This window comes from Tursiops truncatus, chromosome 6, assembly GCF_011762595.2.
Source record: "Tursiops truncatus isolate mTurTru1 chromosome 6, mTurTru1.mat.Y, whole genome shotgun sequence".
In the NCBI taxonomy this organism is placed as follows: domain Eukaryota; kingdom Metazoa; phylum Chordata; class Mammalia; order Artiodactyla; family Delphinidae; genus Tursiops; species Tursiops truncatus.
Genome location: NC_047039.1, coordinates 108,085,557 through 108,104,937, shown reverse-complemented (window position 1 = coordinate 108,104,937; position 19,381 = coordinate 108,085,557). Strand labels below are relative to the sequence as shown.

Below are 19,381 nucleotides of genomic sequence, written 5' to 3'. Positions count from 1 at the left end.
TTAAGAGTCAGGATAGGGTCCCATCATTCATCCTGCCCCAAACACACACAGCCAAACCCTAAGCACCTTGAGGGCAGGAATTACATTTATTCCATCTCTGTCTTTCTAAAAGCTCCTAAGACCAAGCAGCTCCTAAGACTGTGCATACCTGTGGAAGCGACCTGAATGGTCAGACCAGCCCAGGTGCCCTGCGGGACACAGCCACACACACCACTTTTGCTGGTGTGGCCACTTTCATTCAGAGATCAATGCCCACGTCTGTATTTGAACCCAGATTTGACTCCAAAGCTCAAATGTTTCTACTGCGACATGCTGCCTGCCAAGAAGGGTGGGGCTTCCAAGACTCTGGGGGTGCTGGAGGCTGAGTGGACAGGCCTGGAATACCTGCAGAGTGGTAGAGGGGGAGACAGTCGTAGACGATGTCGTCGGGCCGCATGCGGAAGCCGTAGTACACCAGGGCAGCCATGCGGTAATACCTGGGAGGGCAGAGGGCCAAGGGCTCTGTGGGCCGCTGGAAAGGCAGGAGGAGCAGCTCCGAGGCCCCACCATCCCCAGGCCTCCCCCCAGGGCACCTTCCCCTTACCTGCTGTGCACCACGATGGCAGCTTTGGGCAGCCCTGTGGTGCCTGACGTGTAGATGTAGAAGAGCTTATCTGAAGAAAACAGACACAGGAATGGCTGTGAGAGGGGGCAGCACAGGGCTGGGCACAGAGTCAGGCAGGCAGACATCTGTAGGTGTACATCACTCAACACCCACTCCCATCACACCTCCTCCAGAAAGCCTACACTGATGAGCCCAGGCACCACTCTCTGCTCTAATGCCTGCACTGCTTCCTTCAACGAACTTTTTCCGAGCCCTCGCTCTGTGCCAGGCCCGGGGAGACATCAGTGACTAAGATGAGCACAGGCCTTGCCTGGGTGGAGGTGAGAGCCAAGTGGGACAGGAAGATGAGGACACGGGTATTTCCAATACTGAGCGCAGAGTGTTGGGAAGCACAGGGCCTGCCAAAGCCCAGCTGCAGTGCTTGACCCAGGCTCCAGGGAGGGGAGGTGGCACCAGGGAGGGCTTCTCGAAGGAGGTGATGCCTACTGCGTGGGGAGGGTTAGCTGCAGGAAGCCGGGTGCAGAAGTAGCTTTTGCACCACTGACCATTTCTGTATTCCCCCACTGCCAGGACCAGGGATTGTCACGTTATGGTTTCTGTGTGAGGTCAGCTCCACCAGGCTGGAGGTTCCAGGAGGTCAGGAATGCCTCTGCACGTTATATAGTAACCATCTCACGTTCTCAGGGCGCGTGCAGTATGTCAGCCCTAGGCTTGGTGCCAGGTTCAACCAGCCAGAGTCCCGCCCTCAAGGAGCTTAAAAAAGCACCCGGCGGACCATATCCACACACGGCAGAGGTTAAACGATAATGACGATGACGGCCAGTTACTGAGCACTTCCGGTCATACCCTAGCTTTCCACTGGACCTTTTCCAACCCTCAAACACAGGTTCTGTTGCCATCCCCAATTTTATGGCTCTGGGAACCGAGGCTCAAAGGGCAGCTCAGGTGTTCAGGGTCATACATGGGAAGCAGTAGAGCTGGGATGTGAACTTGGCCCAGGCTCTGAACCCCCAGGCGATGCAGCAAGCCGCGGGCTGCAGAAGGCGGGCTGGAGTGGGCAGGAAGAGAGGTGAGAGGGCCTGGAAGGCTGCCTAGAAGTCGGGGGAGGCAGCCCAGAGCAGGGAGGGGATCACAGACCAACAGGGGCCTGCGCTGAACGGTGGTGGGTGACCATGCAAAGGGTCTCGCCCCTGGTCCAAGCGCAGCCCAAACTCAGGCGAGGCAGGCTCCTGGGTTCCACGTGATCCTGCGCGAGTCAGGCGTCAACGAAGGCTGTTCAAGAACTGCGTTCTGTGTGCCTGGCACTTTCACACACATCAGCTCATGCAGCCTTCGTAGTAAGCCCAGGATCACTGTCCTCATTTTCCCGGATGGAAAAGGGAGGTGACATGACTCACTCCAGGTCACGCAGCAAGTTTACAGAAGAACCCAGGCCTTGAGGCCACTGCTCTGTCCCTGGCCATCTTAGAACCCCCCGTGGGGGTGAGGGGCCCACCTACGAAGCCCTTGTTGGGGCGGCTGGGCAGGTGCTTGGGGGCATCTTCTAGCAGGGGGTCCAGGTGCTCCGTGCCGGCGGGCACTGCGCTGGCCTCCCAGGGACCGGTGCAGAAGAGGCTGATGGAGGGGTCCAGGCTGGCACAGATCTCAAGGACAGCTGTGGGGGAAACAAGGCAGATCAGCAGGCAGGCCAGGACACCCCGTGTTCCCAGGACCTCTGCTTGTGCCGGGGCTGAGCATGTTGTCAGGGGAGGCTGGCTGGGTAGGGCAGAGACATGGGTGAAGCACCTGGGACCTCGTCGTAAGGAAGATGCTGAGAGGAGCAACGGCTCCCATTAGCTGCTGGCTAACTACACCACGGGCTCTTTACATGCATGCTCCTGTGCACACACCCCAGGAAACAGGTACCAATAACCGCCCATTTTACAGATGAGAAAATTGAGGCTGAGAATGGGAGGGATTCACTCACAGCTAGAATGTGCTGGAGCTGGGACTCAAAGTCAGCTCTATCTCACACCAAGGCTTACTATGGCCCTACCCACTGTACTATGCTAGTCTATGGGGGACTGGTTAGGAGGGAGGAGTGGGGGGTCAGAGGCCGGCAGCCCTCCAGCCTCTTCAGAGGGTGGGAACCTTCTCTCAGGCTCTCCTGTGCACTACACATGTCCAGATACTCACCCGCCCTGAGCGTAGGCCAGTCTGGCCCACACGGCCACAACTCCTCTGGCTTCCTCTTGACTTGTCCAACCCTCTCCCCTCTCCCTGCTGCATCTTTCCTCCTCCCCTTTCAGCATCTTAAGAACCTCTCCTGCCCATTATTCCACAGTCAGAGCAGCATGGGGAGAGAGAACAGGGACACTGTGGTCAAAGCCAGAGATCAAACCCCGGTTCTGTCACTTAACAGCTGTGTGGCTCTGGGTGAGTGCCTCACGCCACTCTGAACCTCAGTCTCCTCATCTGTGAAGCCAAGATGACAATCTCTACCTCACCAGGCTTAGTGGAGATTAGAGCTGCTTTTGTAAAGCCCCAAACTCAGCACGTGGTCAGTGCCCAACGCGGTGGCCAATAAACATAAGCTCTGCAGGAGAGCAGGGAACAGATTCTTGTCCCCATTTTATAGATGAGGCCTAATTAGTCACAAGAACAGTTACCATTATGTCTGAGGGGTCACCTAGCATCGGCCACTGTGTTAATACTTCAGGTGAAGTGTCTCCCTGAAAACAGCAGGAGGCAGGTGCTATGGTGAGGAGACTGAAGCACAGGGTCTCACTTGGGTCTCCAGCCTACCAGGGGCACAGCCCAGGCCATCTGACTCCAGGGCTCATGCCCTTAACCGGTGAGACACACAGACTCTCCCAGGGCTGGAGGTGGGGGGGCGGGGGGGGGGGGGGTTGTGGCAGTCCCGTGGGACTCCCTGCCTATCCCCTGCCCCTTCGGGGCTCACCTGGGGCCATCTCGCTGCCAAAGATGAGGGCCCGGGCCTGGGAGGAGGTCAGGCAGTGGCGCAGTGCGTCCCGCCGGAGGTTGGTGTTGATGAGCGCCGCCTCCACGCCCAGCTTGGCCATGCCCAGCCACAGGCCCACAAACTCATTGCAGTTCTCCATGAAGAGGGCGACCACGTCGCCCGAAGCCAGGCCCCGCGCCTGCAGGAAGTTGGCCACGCCGCTTGAGTAGTCATCCAGCTGGCAGAAGGTCCAGTGGGTGTCCGTGCCCTCGAAGATCAGGGCCGTCTTGTTCGGGTGGCGCTGGACCGTGGAGGCGAACAAGATGGGCACCGTGCGCCGCTCCCGCAGGTAGCGTCGGACCTTGGCCTTCACCTTCAGGAGCACTAGGCCGCCGCTGGGTGTGGGGTGGGAGAGGGATGAGCAAGGGAGCTGTGACTGCTGGGCTTGGGAGTGGGGGTCCGGAGGCCCTGGTCTGATCACTTGTGACACCCCTTTCCCAGCACCTGTGTGCGGGGCAGCGATACATGCAGCGGCTCACTGATGCTGCACGATAACATCAGGGACCCGATAACACCAGGGACCCGGGCGATTACTCCCTCCCCGGTACAGAGGAGGAAACCGGTGCCAGGGCTTGCCCTGGGCTTTACGGGTGGAACGTGGCAGCGCTGACATTTGAACCTCAGTCCTGTCCGGCTCCAGAGTTCAACTCCAAGTACACTCTAAGCTCTGCTCTGAGTCTGCTGCTCTGTTGGGGACTTCCACGACTACAGGGCCCCAAGTCAAAGTCCAAACTCCTCCTCCTGGACCTCCCACACCCCCGTATTGTCCCTCTCCCCGTAACTGCCGCAGTGAAAAAGGACGAGTTTGCGATTTGTCCCATCTCCCTCCCGGTGAGCCCACCAAGGTCCGCCCTGTTCACCATCTTGCCCCCGGGCGCTGCTCAGTGCCAGGCACAGGGTAGATGTTCAATAAGTGTTTGTGGAATCACTTGGCAACATCCTCCTTTCCTGCCCCACCCGTGCCACCTCTGACCCCTGAACTCTCCTGGCCCCCCAGCCTCTGTGCCTTTGCTGATGCCGTGCCCTCTGGCTGGAGTCCCCCGCTCCCACTTCCTTGAGATGACTCTCAAGTACAACTGCTTTTCCTCCAGGAGGCCTCCTCTGATTCCCCAGGGCCCGGGCCTGAAGCCATCTCCCTTTGTTCACGCTCCCACAGCTCTCTGCCGCGACCACCCTTCCTGCAGTGGCCACTCGAAACCTCCTTTTGCAATCAACTCAGACTGACAAATGCCGAGCCACCTGTTCTGGGTGTGGGTCGGGGTGCTGGGCACTGGGATACTACCGTGATTAAGACTGCCAGGGTCTCTGCCCGCATGGCACTGCCAGTTTAGGGATTGACTGTGTCCCCTCCGGTCTCCCTGACCAGTCTAAGCTTGGCCCAGGTCTGGGGCTGCCTCATTCCCCTCCCCACCCCAGGCCCCAGAGTCAGCTCAGCGCTTTTCACAGAGGAGGTAGCAGCAGGTGTTTCTGGTACAGGATATCCCCATGGACCATCCCTGACTTTCTCTGGGAAGCAGATTCTCCCTGACATGATTCAGGGCCTGCTCTAGAACTCAGTGCCCTCTCAGACTCATGCCAACTGGAGGACAGGGCCTCCTCCACAGGGTTCTTCTTCACCCTCTCACAAGTTAGAGCATGTTCTTAGGACTCCTTACAGATGTCTCCTCAACACGCCCGGTGTTTGATGTATGTCCCAGGACCCCAAGTCTGCTCCAGGATAAAGAGCACCAAGTTAAGGAGATTCCCTGGGAGGAGACTTTGACCTTGGCAACGGAGGTACCACATACTATTGCAAGGGGAAGGGTGTGGAACACAGACTGCTCCTTTGGGGCCTGGGTGCCCTGTGTTGGTAGAGACCATAGGGTCTGGCCTGGGGAGATTTGGGGGATTAGGAGCCCAGCATAGTGTAGGAAACCCAGGAAGGGTTGTACCAGGTACTCACAAGACATCACGCCTGACGGTCTTGACGAAGACTCGGACGAAGCGCCAGCCGCCAGACCCCAGGTAGAGGAAGAGCAGGGAGAAGCCGACTTGGGTCCAGGGCAGTTTCAGCACCAGCTTGGAGAACAGCAGCAGCCCCACCAGAGACGCCCCAAGCAGCATTGTGGCCTGTGGGCACAGGGCAGTCAGTGGACCCAAATGCCTGGATCCCCTACCTCCTGGCTTGGGCAACCAGGCCACTATCATCTCAAAGGGTTAACCTGTAGTGAGGCCATATTGAGTAGGGTAGCCGAGGACTGGGTCCCTTTCTGGGGCTGTCGGGAAGGGTCAGGCTAGAGGCATGGGACTTGAGGTGAGGAGTTCCAGGGCTGAGAGTCAGAGGCTGGGTTCTAGCCCCTAAGTCCCATCTCTGCCTATGACTCTCTGAATGACCTTGGGCAAGTCCCTTTCCCACTTCAGTCCTTAGTCTTCCCCTCTGTGCAATGGGTGTAATGAGAATTGCTCTCAGAGGCCCTTCCAACCAAAAGAAGACAGTCCACTCTCCTGACATCCAGGATCCCAACCAAAATGCCTTGAAGCGGGTATGGACTTGAGTGCCTCGGGCTCGACTCCCCACCCAGAGACCTACGGAGTTTCTGTGGATGATCAGGCCAAGCCACAACACCCAAAGGGGCAACTTCTTGAGAAGGGGCCCTGCTCAGTCCCTGCCCATAGGTCCAGGCAGTGCCATGCCTCTGTTGGCCCACAGAGGGCGATGGAGAAAACAGGTGAGAGCCTGGAGGTGCCTGAGAGGTGACCGCACAGAAGGGAAAGGTGATTGAGGGAGAGGAAGAGGGGCTTGAAGTCACCCCCACAAACACACTCAGCAAGCCACTCAGATGAATCTTAGGGGATTGGGGCTTAAGGGGAGAGGAACGGCTGGCAGGGCTGAGATTAGGACTCTTGGACTCTATTCCTGGTGCTTTACAGACTTGCTCAAGGGGCAGCAGATGGGACTGTTTTCCTTCAGGTTCTCCTGTTCCTGGGGAGGGGCTGAAGGTCACGTCTATGAGGTAGCCTGAGATTCTCCAAGCCAGGACGAAGACATGGTCTGGACCACAGGGAACCCTTACACCATCTCTCCCTCCTCCACACGAAAAGCAAAAGCCGGGAGGGGGACGAACCAGCGCCTCCAACTCCAATGCCAAGGGTCTCCAAGGTCCTCAGACCTCTGGACTAACAGAGCCCGCCAGGGCAAAAGACAAGGACCCGTCCCGGAAAGCTGGGGGATGGGACGAGGAGGGAACGGGATGCCCAGATCTCCCGGGCCCCGATCCCGGGTCACTGCGGACCGCCTTGACCCCCAGAAAAGCCAGGGTAGCAGAGCGCCCGGCAAGGAGACAGAGCAGCAGGGCGCGCCCCCCACCCCAGACCGGTACCGCCACCTTCCCCGGACTCGGCCGGGCACATTCTCCCGCCCGGGGACCCATTGTCCTAGCCTGTGCTCACCTGCTGTCGGCCCCGCCGCGGAGCACGCAGTCCAGATGCGGCCCGGCTGCTGTAGCAGAGTGGGGAGCGCGGAGGAGCATCAGCCGCTCCTGGGCGCACAGAGCCGAGTCTCAGCAGCGTTTCCCCGGCTCTGCGCCCTGCACGGCCCAGCAGCTCGGCCGGCCCCGCCCGTCCGCGGGACTCCTCCCCTGCCCGTCTCCCGCCCGCCTCCCGCCCGCCTCCCGCCCGCCTCCCGCAATCCAAACCGGCTGCGCCTGCCGGCACCGCCGCCTGCCGCGCCTTGCCCAGGGTGAGCACGCCGCAGAGCTGGCAACGCCGCGCAGCCTCCGCGAGCCCTACGCCGCCCGACCCAGCCCGTCCTACGCGCGCGACGGCTCCTGGCGGCGCCCCGCGCGGCACGCTGGGAGTTGTAGTCCGCGCCGCGCAGCCCCGCCGGACAGCAGAGGCCCCCGGGGCAGTGAGGAGGCAGGCGGGCTCTGCCTGGACCCCGACCCCCAATCCCTGGGCGTCCGGACGTGGGGGAGAGCACCCCCACCGCACCGTTGGCGGGGAATCTGGAGTCCGCGCCCGGACCCAAGCAGAGTTCAGCAAAGGCCCGGCGCCACACCTAGAAGAACGCTAAAAAGTCTGTTTCAGGCAGAGGCGAGTCGGGTGTGAAGAATCTAGCAACTGGCTCTGTGGTGCAATGGATAGCGCATTGGACTTCTAGCTGGCCTCGTGTGGTTATTCAAAGGTTGTGGGTTCGAGTCCCACAGAGTCAAATTTTGACAGCTCCTCCTTCACTTCCATTCGGAAATTTTACGGCCTCCAAGGCCACAAGGTTCAGAAGACCCAAAGGCTCCTGCAGACCTCAGACTGGCACCTGTGCTTCTGGGACAGCAATAAACTTGGTGTAGGGATTGCTGCGTAGGAACCCTTTCCCATCCTTGGTCTCTTGAAAGCAACCCGGCACACTTGGTGGCACGAAGGGCACGGATCTGGAGACCCGTATGTATCTTTGGCCTCTGAATGGTCTGGATCCTGAGGGCTGTGACCACGTTTGTCATGCCACCCAGTTCTGGGCCATCTGCCAACTTCCCACCCACTGTGTCACTCTGGACCTCTGAAAACTGGGTTCCTTGATAATCAAACACGTTGGGCATCCACAGTTGCCACTTGTCCTTAAATAGATTCCTTAATCCCTTAGTCCAGTCAAAGTCCTTAAAAATGAGGAAGGACAGTTTTCAGGGTATGTTTATAGGAATTAAAAATGAAATTTTGGGGCTTCCCTGGTGGCGCAGTGGTTAAGAATCCGCCTGCCAGTTCAGGGGACAGGGGTTCGAGCCCTGGTCCGGGAAGATCCCACATGCCGCGGAGCAACTAAGCCAGTGCACCACAACTGCTGAGCCTGCGCTCTAGAGCCCACAAGCCACAACTACTGAGCCCTCATGCTGCAACTACTGAAGCCCGCACACCTAGAGTCCATGCTGTGCAACAAGAGAAGTCACCGCAGTGAGAAGCCCGCGCCCCACAACGAAGAGTAGCCCCTGCTCGCCGCAACTAGAGAAAGCCCGCGCGCAGCAACAAAGACCCAACACAGCCAAAAATAAATAAAATAAATTTATTTTGTTTTCAAAAAAAGAGGGCTTCCCTGGTGGCGCAGTGGTTAAGAATCCACCTGCCAATACAGGGGACACAGGTTCAAAATCTGGCTCGGGAAGATCCCACATGCCGCGGAGCAACTAAGCCCGTGTGCCACAACTACTGAGCCTGCGCTCTAGAGCCCGTGAGCCACAACTACTGAGCCCACGTGCCACAACTACTGAGCCCACGTGCCACAACTACTGAAGCCTGCGCACCTAGAGCCCGTGCTCCACAAGAGAAGCCACGACAATAACAAGCCCGGGTACCGCAACAAAGAGTATCCCCCGCTCACCGCAACTAGAGAAAGCCCACGTGCAGCAACGAAGACCCAACACAGCCAAAAAAAAAAAACCCACCATAAAACAGCTCCTGCTTGGGCCCTTTCTTTGGGCATCACCTCACACACCCCCACAGCAACCCTAGGAGGTGGGTGCTGTTTCATCCCCCTTTTACTTATGATTAAACAGGTCTAGAGAGGTGAAAGGACTTGCCCTAAGTCCCTCAACTAGAAAGCGGAGGAGGAGTGGGGAATTTGAATCCCAGTCTGCCCGACCTCAGACCAGACAAGGGACAAGCAGCAGAAGCTCAGGCTGGAGGGAACATCTGCCCTCAGTGCTCGAAGGCCCAAGGCTGCCAGAGTCAGGGAGAAGCAAAGGCAGGAGAAGCAGACTCTTGACCTGATGGGAGCCTTTATTCAGACAGCAGAGACTCGCCTCTCCCCCTGCCTCCCTCTTCTCAGGCCTTGGGAGTTGGGTACAGCCCTCCCTCCTGCGAAGAGCCCCAGCCTGGCACCCAGAGAACCCTGGCTGGCAGGGAGGGGTTGGGAACAGGGGTTGTGGACCTGAGCCATCTGGGCATGAGCCTAGACAACTGATTCCTACGCATACATGGTTCTGAAACCGTGCACCTCAGATTGGAACTTGAACTCACATGCCAGGACTCGAACCCGACCAAAACCCACACTCTTCCAACTGAGATCACACACCTGGTTTCAGGACTTAATGAAGCTCAGGTTCTTGATGTTTCATTGCAGAAAGTATTCAATGAGACAAAGTGATAGGTAAGAGGTGGATTTAGTTAGAGAGACACATACTCCACAGACAGAGCGTGGGTCACCTCAGAAGGCGAGAAAGGCCCCAGGGTGTGTGGGTTGCCAGTTTTTACAGGGGTGGGTGATTTCATAGGCTAATGAGTGGGGGGAGTGTTCCAGCTATTTTTTGGGGGGGGGGCAGGGATTTCCAGGAATTGGGCCACAGCCCACTTTTTGATCATTATGGATCCTTGGAACTGTCATGGCGCCTGGGGGTGTGTCACTTAGCTTGATGACGTGCTGCAGTGAGCATATACTGAAGCTCAAGGACTAGTGGAAGTTGACTTGTCCGCCATCTTGGACCCATTTGGTTTTAATCAGTTTATGTCATGTCCTCGGGCTTTGTTGTTCTTTCAAAGGTTGTGCCCTGCCCCCTTCCCTCCTGTTTCAGTTCTCTTTGGGCAGCTCCTGGCTCCCCTAGGAGCTCCACCACTGCCTGCTCCCTCCCGAGTTGGCCCTCAAAGCCACTGAGCAGTGGTTATGATAAATTATGATTAGTGGCGCCCAAGGGTCAGTGTTCAAAGGTGATGGCAAAGAAGCGCTCCACCCGCAGGGGAAGCATGGGTGGGGTGTTGGGAGCCAGGCCAGGCCCTCCGGCTCAGGGGCTCAGGGCCTAGGCTGGGCCCTGGACGTGCATGGGGGGCTCTGTGATGCTCAGCTCCTGCCGTAGAGCCTTCAGGGGCTGCTCCCAGCGCCGCTCGTAGTACAGGTTGAGGACACACGGGGCTCTGCGCGCATTCTGAACTGCCCATGGGATCAGCTTCGAGACCAGCACTTGCAGGTTTCTGTAGGGCAGCAGAGGAAAAAGAAGACAAAAGACATAAGGTCCTGAGTGCTGGGCACGCCACGTTCCCTGCAGTGGATGTGCATTTTCTCAGTTAATCCTCACACAGACCCAAGAAGGAGGTAGTTGCTATCCCCACTTTTCAGATGAGGAAACAGAAACTCAGTGAGGTAAAGCCCTGTGCCTAAAACCACACATTTTGAACATGCCAAAGCCCAGCTTTAAATCGAGGGCTACCTCACTCCAGAAACTAACGCCAGATTGCATCCCCCTGGCCCCCCCAGTTCCCTGACTCTACTGTTCTCACCCGATACTGAGGCCTGGCCCCAAAGACCCTAGAGTCCTATGAAACGTCCAGGCTTCATTCATAGTCCTGGAGCCCCTGTGCCAGGCCAGTTTCACCTCTCTGCCCCATTCTTCCCATCCTGGATTCCTGAGAACCACTGGGGCTGCTCAGAAAGGCTGTGGGCTCTTCTCTATTTCCTGGAGCCCTGAGCCTTCCCCTGACCCCTCACCACTTGAGAACTTACCGGGCACTGAGCTGGATCGGTCCGAAGAGTGCACTCAGGATGCACATGGGCAGGCCGGTCTGGACAGCCTCAAACCACTTCACCACGATCTCCCCTGGCAGGCAGGGTGGGGAATGGGGTGGGAGGTGAGCAGGGGCCAGGAGGAGAGGCCAGTGACGCTGCCGCTCAGGGCAGGACACAGTGAGGCATCTGCTCTGCTCCAAATCTCTACTAGGGGTCAGCAGTGCCCAGACCCAGCCTGTGCTGGGCCCTGGGGCACTTGGCTTGGGGTTGGGGAGAGGGTGCAAGAAAGAGCAGAAGGAAAAATAAGGGCTGGAAAGGAAGCTTGGGGTCAGAATGCAGAGGACTCCGAAAGCCAGGCTGAGGACTCCAAGCCTTAGGGAATTGCTGAGGGCTTCAGAGCGCAGGGAGCTAACAACCGGAACAGGGCAGGGAGCCCTGGTGTTTGGATGCTGCTACATCAGTGTAGGAGCCGTAAGAGGCAGTGGGGATGCAGGATAGGGGATGCGCGGCACAGGTGCACCAAGATGTTCGGGTAAAGCAAACAATGAGGCACTGGGCCAGCTGATTGGTGGGTGGCTGGACAGGTGTGCCCTGCCCTTGCCCTGAAGACAGACTTGGGAGACACGCTGGCCTGGCCGGAGCGCCCTGCCCCACCCATGCCCCACGCCCACTCCAGATGCACTCAGCAGCTGGCTGGCTGGCACTCACCCAGGATGTTGGTGGGCATCCCCAGCAGCGTGTGGAGCATGTCGTGCACCTCCCGGTACCGCTGCATCACGTATGCCAGCTCCTCACTGTCCACGAACCGGGTGGGCGCTCTGGTGTCTGGGGAGACCCTCTGACAACCATGAACCTCCCCTAGACCCCTTCCTGATGGCTCCCAGGGTCCAATTTGCCAGCCTCTCCTTGACTCTCAACCACACCCACCAAATTCAAACCCCACCAAAAATCTCTGGGGACTTTGTTTCTGTGCATAGCTGCTGACAGGGGAGTCCTCAGGCAGGGAATATGGTGGATTGGCGCCCCCTTTGCCTACCCCAACTCACACATAATGTACACACCCTGTTGGAATCTATGGCAAAGAAACCCCTGGGGGTGGGGTGGGGGGAAGCAGGAGTTGTTTGTTTAATGATATAGAGTTTCAGTTTTACAAGATGAAAAAGCTCTGGAGATTGGTTTCCCAACAATGTGACTATACTTAACACTGTTGAACTGCCCATTTAGAGATGGTTAACACAGTAAATCTTAGGTTATTATTATTTTTTAAAACCACAATTAGAAATAAAATGGGGGGGAAAAAACAAGAGGCACCCAAAGTCCCGAATTCGTCAGATGAGCTGCTCCCAGCCTAGGATGCTCTTTCCCTCCCCCCTCACCTTCACCTTGACAATTCCTACCTATCTTATGGTCTCTTGCAGCAACCCGTACCTTTTTGTGGCATTCGACATGATTGTATCGTGACGTTTAGTGCGTGTGATTGTTAACGTCTCTCGTCTAGACCTGCACTGTCCAGTACAGCAGCCAATCATGGCAGCCACTGAGCCTTGAAATGTGACAAGTTCCAACTGAGATGTGCTGTACATGTAAAGTGCACCCTGGATTTCGAAGACGGTATGAAGAGAATAATGTGAAATCTCAATAATTTAAAAATATTGATTACATGTTAAAATGACATTTTCGTATGCTGGATTAAACAAAATATCTTATTGAAATTAATTCCACCTGTTTCTATTTGCTTTTATTTATCTGCTAGCAGCAGATTACCTATGGGGCTTACACACTATTGCTATGAAGAGTGTTGCAGCAGGCTGTCAGCAGCACAGGATGCACAGGACGGGGGCTCACTGTTCTATCTCCAGGGCCTGGATGAATAAACATACCTTAAATGCAGGAGTAAAAGGCCAGCCCCAGGCACTTTTCTGACCTCAGGTAGGGATGGCAACTGTCCTCCTTTACCCACCCTCTCTGAGTCCTTGGCAGCACCTATGCACAGTAGGGACACCCTGGTCTTCCTAGTGCCAAAGCATGGCCTCAGCCTGTCCAGAGGCCAAGGGATTTGATGCCTTTATTGCTTGGGGCTGCTGGCCCTGTGCCATGGTCTGTGTCTGTGACTTCATTGGGTCCCAGGTCCTAATTTCTTCTACAGAGTTCTACCTGCTGTGTGAAGCTGAAGGTGGTCAGTGACGGCCTACATTTATTGAGTACCTACTATGTGCCGGCACTGTATGAAGTCCTTTACACATATCGTCATTCTGCATCCCTGAGACCACCTGGGCGTAGATACTGTTATGAGCCTCAGATACAGATAAGAAAAATGAGGCTCAGAGATATAAAGCAGCTTGCCCAAGTTCACACAGCTGACTAATCAAGTGGCTGAGTCAGGATTCGAAACAAAGCCTGCTGGATTCCAAAGCTAGTCGCCTTAGCGTCCATTATTAATCAGCCATATAAGTGCCTTGGAAGATAAACATGAGGTTTCCTTACCTCGGATAAGGAGTCTGAGACTCAGAGGTCAAATGATTTGCCCAGGGCTTTAAAGCTGGGAAGAAAGACAGACTTCTAACTCAGGCTACGCCAGAGCCCATGCCCGTAATCTTGATGCCACAAGGACAACCACCCACCCCTCTGAGTCAGCCTCAGGGAGGGTGGCCTCACCTTGAACTCTGATCTAAAGCTCTGCTGGGACAAAGGTGTTCTTTTACGGTGTGTGGGCTGCTGGTTTCCAGGCTCCAGAAGTGTCACAGTCTCTAGGGCTGTTACCACAACTAAGGCTGTGGCTGAACAAGGCGAACCCAGGGGGGCCTTGGCAGTCCCATACCCTCCACAACAAGAGGACAAAAGGCTCTAGGAGAACTTCAGAAGATTCTCCATTCCTGGGTGGCACCTGGAGCAGGTCACCCTTGTGGGTTTCCCACTGATGAAATAAACTTGCATCTTGGTGAAATCTCCGGGTGATGGTATGAAATGGGGCAGAGGCAAGTGTTAGGAGAGTATGCGGAACAGATTATTTTCTCAGGGACAATAATCTCCTAAAGCAGGGGTTCTCAACTGTCCACCACGGGACATCTGCCATGTCTGAATACATTTATGGTTGTCACAACTTGGGAGGGCGAATGCTACCATCATCTAGTGTGTAGAGGCCAGGGATGCTGCTAAACATCCTACAATGCACAGGGCAGCCCTACAGCAAAGAATTATCCAGCCCCCAAAGTCAACAGTGCCAAGGCTGAGAAACCCAGTTCTAGAGCAACCTTTGCTCACTCCTTCACCTCCTCCAGCCTGGCTGGCTCCTGCAGCTGGACTGGAGAGCCACTCGACAGAGGCGCTTTGATGGGAAGTATTTGTGTTGGGGCAGGGAGGGGAAGGGACAGGGAAGGTGCCCTGCTGTATCCTTGGGTCCTTCTATAAATCAGATCATGTTACTACCCTGCTCGAAACCTCGATGGCTTCCTATTGCTTCTATTACAAAATACAGACTCTGTCTCTAAGCAGATACGGTAGGGGATCCCTGGAGAAAAAGAACGAGGCATGGCATTCTTGACATTAGAGAAGCCATTTTGACCTAAGCCATTTTGTGACCTAAGCCTAGACACAATGCTTGCCCTTCAACAGGTCTCAGTAATTAATGATCTTCAAGGAATAAAGGAATGCAGGAACAGAGGAAGAGCAGTCAAGAAACAATAGCTCAGGGACTTCCCTGGTGGTACAGTGGTTAAGAATCTGCCTGCCAATGGAGGGGACACGGGTTTGAGCCCTGGTCTGGGAAGATCCCACATGCTGTGGTGCAACTAAGCCTGTGCTTCACAACTACTGAGCCTGTGCTCTAGAGCCCGTGAGCCACAACTACTGAGCCCGTGTGCCACAACTACTGAAGCCTGTGTGCCTAGAGCCCGTGCTCCACAACAAGAGAAACCACTGCGAAAAGAAGCCTGTGCACTGCAAGGAAGAGTAGCCCTCGCTCGCCCGCCGCAACTAGAGGAAGCCCGTGTGCAGCAAGGAAGACCCAATGCAGCCAAAAATAAATAAATAAATAATAAAATAAAAATAAAAATGAAAAAAAAACCCCCAATAGTTCAGCAATAAAACAGTGTCCTCGTTCCTCCTCAAAGAATATACATAACAATCTGATGTGTATCTTTAAGCTTTTCTATAGGAACTAAGGCCCACACCCAGATGGAGGATGGTAACTACATGCTAAGATCCCGGACTAGTCAGTACCTAAGAAATGATGATGTTGACCTTTCCTGACCCTCCTGACTTCAATCAACTAAGACTTGGACTTCGTTGACCTCTGCCCCAATTCTATGCTGAATTTTCCTCTGCTCAAGCCCCTTTATAAATACGCATATACCCTTAGGTTAAAACTTCCCCAATTTTGCTGTTAACAGACACTGCTTTGGGAAAGCTCCCCAGTGTTCGCCTTACTTGCTGCAAGTAATAAATCCTTCCTTCTCCCCATCTTTGGCTTGATTGTTTCTTTTGGCTCAGCATCCACCAAGAGGCAAACACAGTTTTCGGGTAACACTTCCCGTGGCAGGCAGGGTCTGGCTGGGCCAGGCTGACCTCCCAGCCCATTGCCTGCTTCCCCCCAACTCACTCCTTTAAGGTCATACTGGCCACATTGGACAGTTTTCCTTTTCCTAACCACACAGAGCCTTGCACTTGCCAGTGCCTCTGCTCGGAATGCGGTTCCCCATCTCTCCTCAAAACTGGCTCCTCCCCATCTTCCAAGTCTCCCCAGCAGGGCCTCCCATGACCACCCTGTTAGAAGTGGCCACCTGCCACCCCCACTCCGCCCCGTCCTCTATCATGTTGACTGCTGTCCTCACAGCACCACCCGCTAGAACAGTACTAAATAAATATTTTGCCTGAATTTTTATATGAAAATTTTCTTCTTTTACTGCTTTATAGTCTACCTCCCCAGCTAGAATATTAGCTCCATGAGGGCAGGACATTGTCTGTCTAGTTTGCCACTGTATCCCCAGCACTTGGAACAATGGATGGCACATGACCGATTCTGAACAAATGAATGAGTCCCTTGATAGATGGGACTCTGCCCCCCAGTCCCTGTCCTCTCTGCCTGGGGTTGGAGAGTGCCACACTTGTCAAACCCAGGGAAGACACTGTCTCTAGAACAGGGGGACACAATGCAACAGTTAAGAACATAATCTGGGTTTGAATACTGCCTCCATTAATACTGGCTTGTGAAATCAGTAAGTTGTTTAACTGCTCTGGGCCTCAGTTTCCTCATCTATGAAAAGGAGATGGGGACTTCCCTGGTGGCGCAGTGGTTAAGAATCTGCCTGCCAATGCAGGGGACACGGGTTCGAGCCCTGGTCCGGGAACATCCCACATGCCGCGGAGCAACTAAGCCCATGCACCACAACTACTGAAGCCCGCGCACCACAACTACTGAAGCTCGCGCGCCTGGAGCCCATGCTCCGCAACAATAGAAGCCACCGCAATGAGAAGCCCATGCACCTCAATGGACAGCAGCCCTTGCTCGCAGCAACTAGAGAAAGTCTGTGCGCAGCAAAGAAGACCCAATGCAGCCAAAAAATATATATAAATTAGTAAATCTATAAAAAAATAATTAAAAATAAAAGGAGATAATAATAGAACATACTCGGCAGGGTTGTTGGGAGGATTCAGTGAGATCATGTACGAGCCTGGCACCTGGCACGCAGTAAGAGGTTAATAAGTGCTGGCCAGTGTAATTGCTCGCAGCGATGTTCCCAGCCCATTTGCCTGTCCCATAGAGAATGACAAAGCCTTGGCGCAAGAGACTGCAAGGCACTCCTGCCCATGCTGGCAGCTCAGGCTCCTCCTTCCTCAGGACGTTACTCCTGTGCCCTTCCTCTCCCCTTCCTGGTGACTCCCAAATGCACAGAAGCTGGAAACTCACATTCACATCCAGGAAACGGAGATACTCGCGGCCAAGGGAGCCCTCAGGCAGACTCCGGAGCTTGCCGAGGTCAAGGGTGGACAGCGAGATCCGGGGACGCTCCCTGTGAGGCAGAAGGCAGGACTCAGGTATTGGGAGGGCACCAGCAAAGGCAGGTGAAAGGTCCAACTAGATCAAGGGTGTGAAAGGTGAAAGGGAAGAGAGCAGCAATGGGGCCACAAGTCCTAATGGAGCACTTACTACTGGCCAGGCCAGTGGCAGGGACTGAGGAGACTACCACAAGCTAAGGCTATGGTTCCTGCCTTAGGTAAACAGGCCTCAGATGTGATCAGAGTATTCACAAAGAGCACTGAGGGGTGGGGGTTATAGGCAGCATATGTTATGGGACCTTAGTGAAGGCACAAGAGCCCTGTTGCTGGAACTGGGCTGAGGCCACCATATTGCACTACCCAGGGGTCATCACAGTGTCTATGTGAATGGCACCCACGGAGTTGGGCAGTGCCCAGCCTGTGCAATCATCCATGGCCAAGGTATCAAGAAGAGCTCTCTGGAGGAACACAACGTGATTCCAGAGAGATCAGAATCCCCAAAGAACGCCCTCAATCCCCCAGGCAAAGCTGGGACCTACTGCAGGATCTGGGCACCCTCCGGATCCCTCCTCATCTGGTCCCTGAGGACCTTCAGGGTACGGCAGCCTGTGGTCTCCCCCAGAACTGCAACCATGTCTGAAAGGAAAGAAATGGGGACAAATGGAGAATATGATCTTAGGTAAGTTACCTGACCTGGTCTGAGCCTTAATTTCCTACACGATAAAACAGAGTATCTACCTCTTAGTTATGAAGATTCAAGTTAAACACTTAGTGAATCACCTGGCACACAGTAAAAGCTCAATATATCTATAGTTACTACTATGGTTGTTAGTTTCATGGGGTGAGATGGCTCTGGTTAGCACAGTGCTCTAAAGAGTTCATAAATCACTTCCACATCCATGATCACGACAGAATACCATGTCTCCATGGATGGGTGTAGGCTTTGGTATCAGAGAGTGCTGGGTTTGAGGGCTGGTGTGATCACTATCTAGGTGATCGTGTGCAAACTGCTTCACCTTTCCAAGCCTCAATGTCCTAATTTGTGAAGCGCAGGTGATACCTTTCATATAGGGTTAATGCGAAAAATCAATCACAACATTCATATAAAACAGCACACTGAGTAAGCAAAACAAGGGCTCAGTGAGCAGTTAGCATTATCGTTTTTACTAGAAGGAGTAACAGTAATTTCCAGACTTAAGAATCCTGGAGGAGATGAGAAAAACACTGTAGGATCCCAAAACGCTCTATTAAAACATACAGCAAACATTTATTGAGCATTTATTATGTGCCATGCACTATCTAAGATGCTAATGGGATGTTATAATTTGATGGGCCCTCATAAATCATCTAATCCAGAGGTTCTCAGTGTGGCTGGATGACAGAATCTCCTAGGAAGTTTAAAAAGTTTAAACTTTTTAAGTTTAAAAAGGCAGAAGCTCAGATTCCACGCCCCTTCCTCCCTCCCCTCCCCTCCTCTCTCACTCCCGGCAGATTCGAATTGAGTAAGTTTAGGGTGGGACCCAGGCATCTGCATTTTTATGAATGTTGCGGGTGATTATGAGGTGCAGCCAGGGTTGGGTACCCTGGCCTAGTCTAGTCTCCAGTTACCCAAAGCACACGGAGGCTTTGACAGTGTCCGGGACCTCCCCGGGCTTTCAAGGCAAGGCAAGGGCGCGCCCAGACCCCAAGCCGCCCCAAGGACGCGCCGGCGTGGGCTGCCTTACCGTGGCGATACGGGTCATAGAGCGCCATTCCAGCAGAGCCCGCGGCCAGCAGCGCCTTCTGCAGCGGGGAGGTGGGGATGTGTTCGGGGTAGAGCAGGCCGGTGCCATGGCTCGTGGCTCGAAGGGGCACATCTGCGGGGAAAGAAAACAGCCGCGGTGAAAGGAGCGGGGGGGTTGGGGGGGACAGCGACGTGGCGGGTCCCCAGCACTCCTTCCCGGCCCCACCACTTGCCTGCAGCGGGCCAGGGACGGCTTCGGAACGCGCGGAGCGGGCGCAGGACCCCGCGCAGCAGCGTCCTCATGGCAGCGGGCACTGTAGGACTTCCCAGGGAGGATGGGCGGGGCAAGGCCGACTCCTCAAGCTCCTTTGGCGACGACGCGCCGGAGAAGTCACAAGGACTCGATCCCTACTGCGCTAAGTAGGGCCTTTTATGCGGGAAAGATAGCACGGACAGGGAAGGTCTCTAAGTATGAGGAAACCCAGGCAACCTACTTCCACAGATATAAAATTCTCCCCGTTTCACCTAACCCCAGAAAGTGTCTCCAAGTAAGCTCCGCTAGCTTTGGGGGTTCAGCTCCGGACCCTACTCCCTTCTCGG

General features: G+C 55.0%; 2 protein-coding genes across 4 annotated transcripts in view; both read right to left on the bottom strand.

Moving 5' to 3' along the window:
- Nucleotides 1–7,226, bottom strand: part of SLC27A4 (solute carrier family 27 member 4) — a 36,240-nt gene extending 29,014 nt beyond the window's left edge. For all 3 annotated transcript variants that reach the window (XM_073806678.1, XM_033858730.2, XM_073806680.1), the window contains exons 1-6: nucleotides 7,035–7,226; nucleotides 5,548–5,714; nucleotides 3,546–3,940; nucleotides 2,100–2,258; nucleotides 584–653; nucleotides 385–476 (exon numbers count right to left, since the gene is read on the bottom strand). In XM_073806678.1, the coding sequence (XP_073662779.1) occupies nucleotides 385–476; nucleotides 584–653; nucleotides 2,100–2,258; nucleotides 3,546–3,940; nucleotides 5,548–5,708 (877 nt within the window). In that variant the 5' untranslated portion in view covers nucleotides 5,709–5,714; nucleotides 7,035–7,226. The remainder of the gene's footprint in view (nucleotides 1–384; nucleotides 477–583; nucleotides 654–2,099; nucleotides 2,259–3,545; nucleotides 3,941–5,547; nucleotides 5,715–7,034) is intronic.
- A 1,392-nt stretch (nucleotides 7,227–8,618) lies between these two features.
- COQ4 (coenzyme Q4) lies at nucleotides 8,619–19,334 on the bottom strand. The gene is made up of 7 exons (XM_004311251.4): nucleotides 19,015–19,334; nucleotides 18,783–18,914; nucleotides 17,598–17,694; nucleotides 16,970–17,072; nucleotides 11,773–11,902; nucleotides 11,062–11,155; nucleotides 8,619–10,532 (listed from the first exon to the last, which is right to left on the bottom strand). The coding sequence occupies exons 1-7, from the start codon at nucleotides 19,082–19,084 to the stop codon at nucleotides 10,361–10,363; spliced, it is 798 nt and encodes a 265-aa protein (XP_004311299.1). The 5' UTR covers nucleotides 19,085–19,334; the 3' UTR covers nucleotides 8,619–10,360.
- Nucleotides 19,335–19,381: the final 47 nt, after the last annotated feature.

Excerpts from the sequence above, each read along its gene's own strand:
- COQ4 (XM_004311251.4), bottom strand. The coding sequence starts at position 19,084 with ATGAGGACGCTGCTGCGCGGGGTCCTGCGCCCGCTCCGCGCGTTCCGA. Across the intron at positions 17,695-18,782 it reads CTATGACCCGTATCGCCACG|ACATGGTTGCAGTTCTGGGG; the intron begins GTAAGGCAGCCC and ends CTTTCCTTTCAG. Across the intron at positions 11,156-11,772 it reads GATGCCCACCAACATCCTGG|GGGAGATCGTGGTGAAGTGG; the intron begins GTGAGTGCCAGC and ends CCTGCCTGCCAG.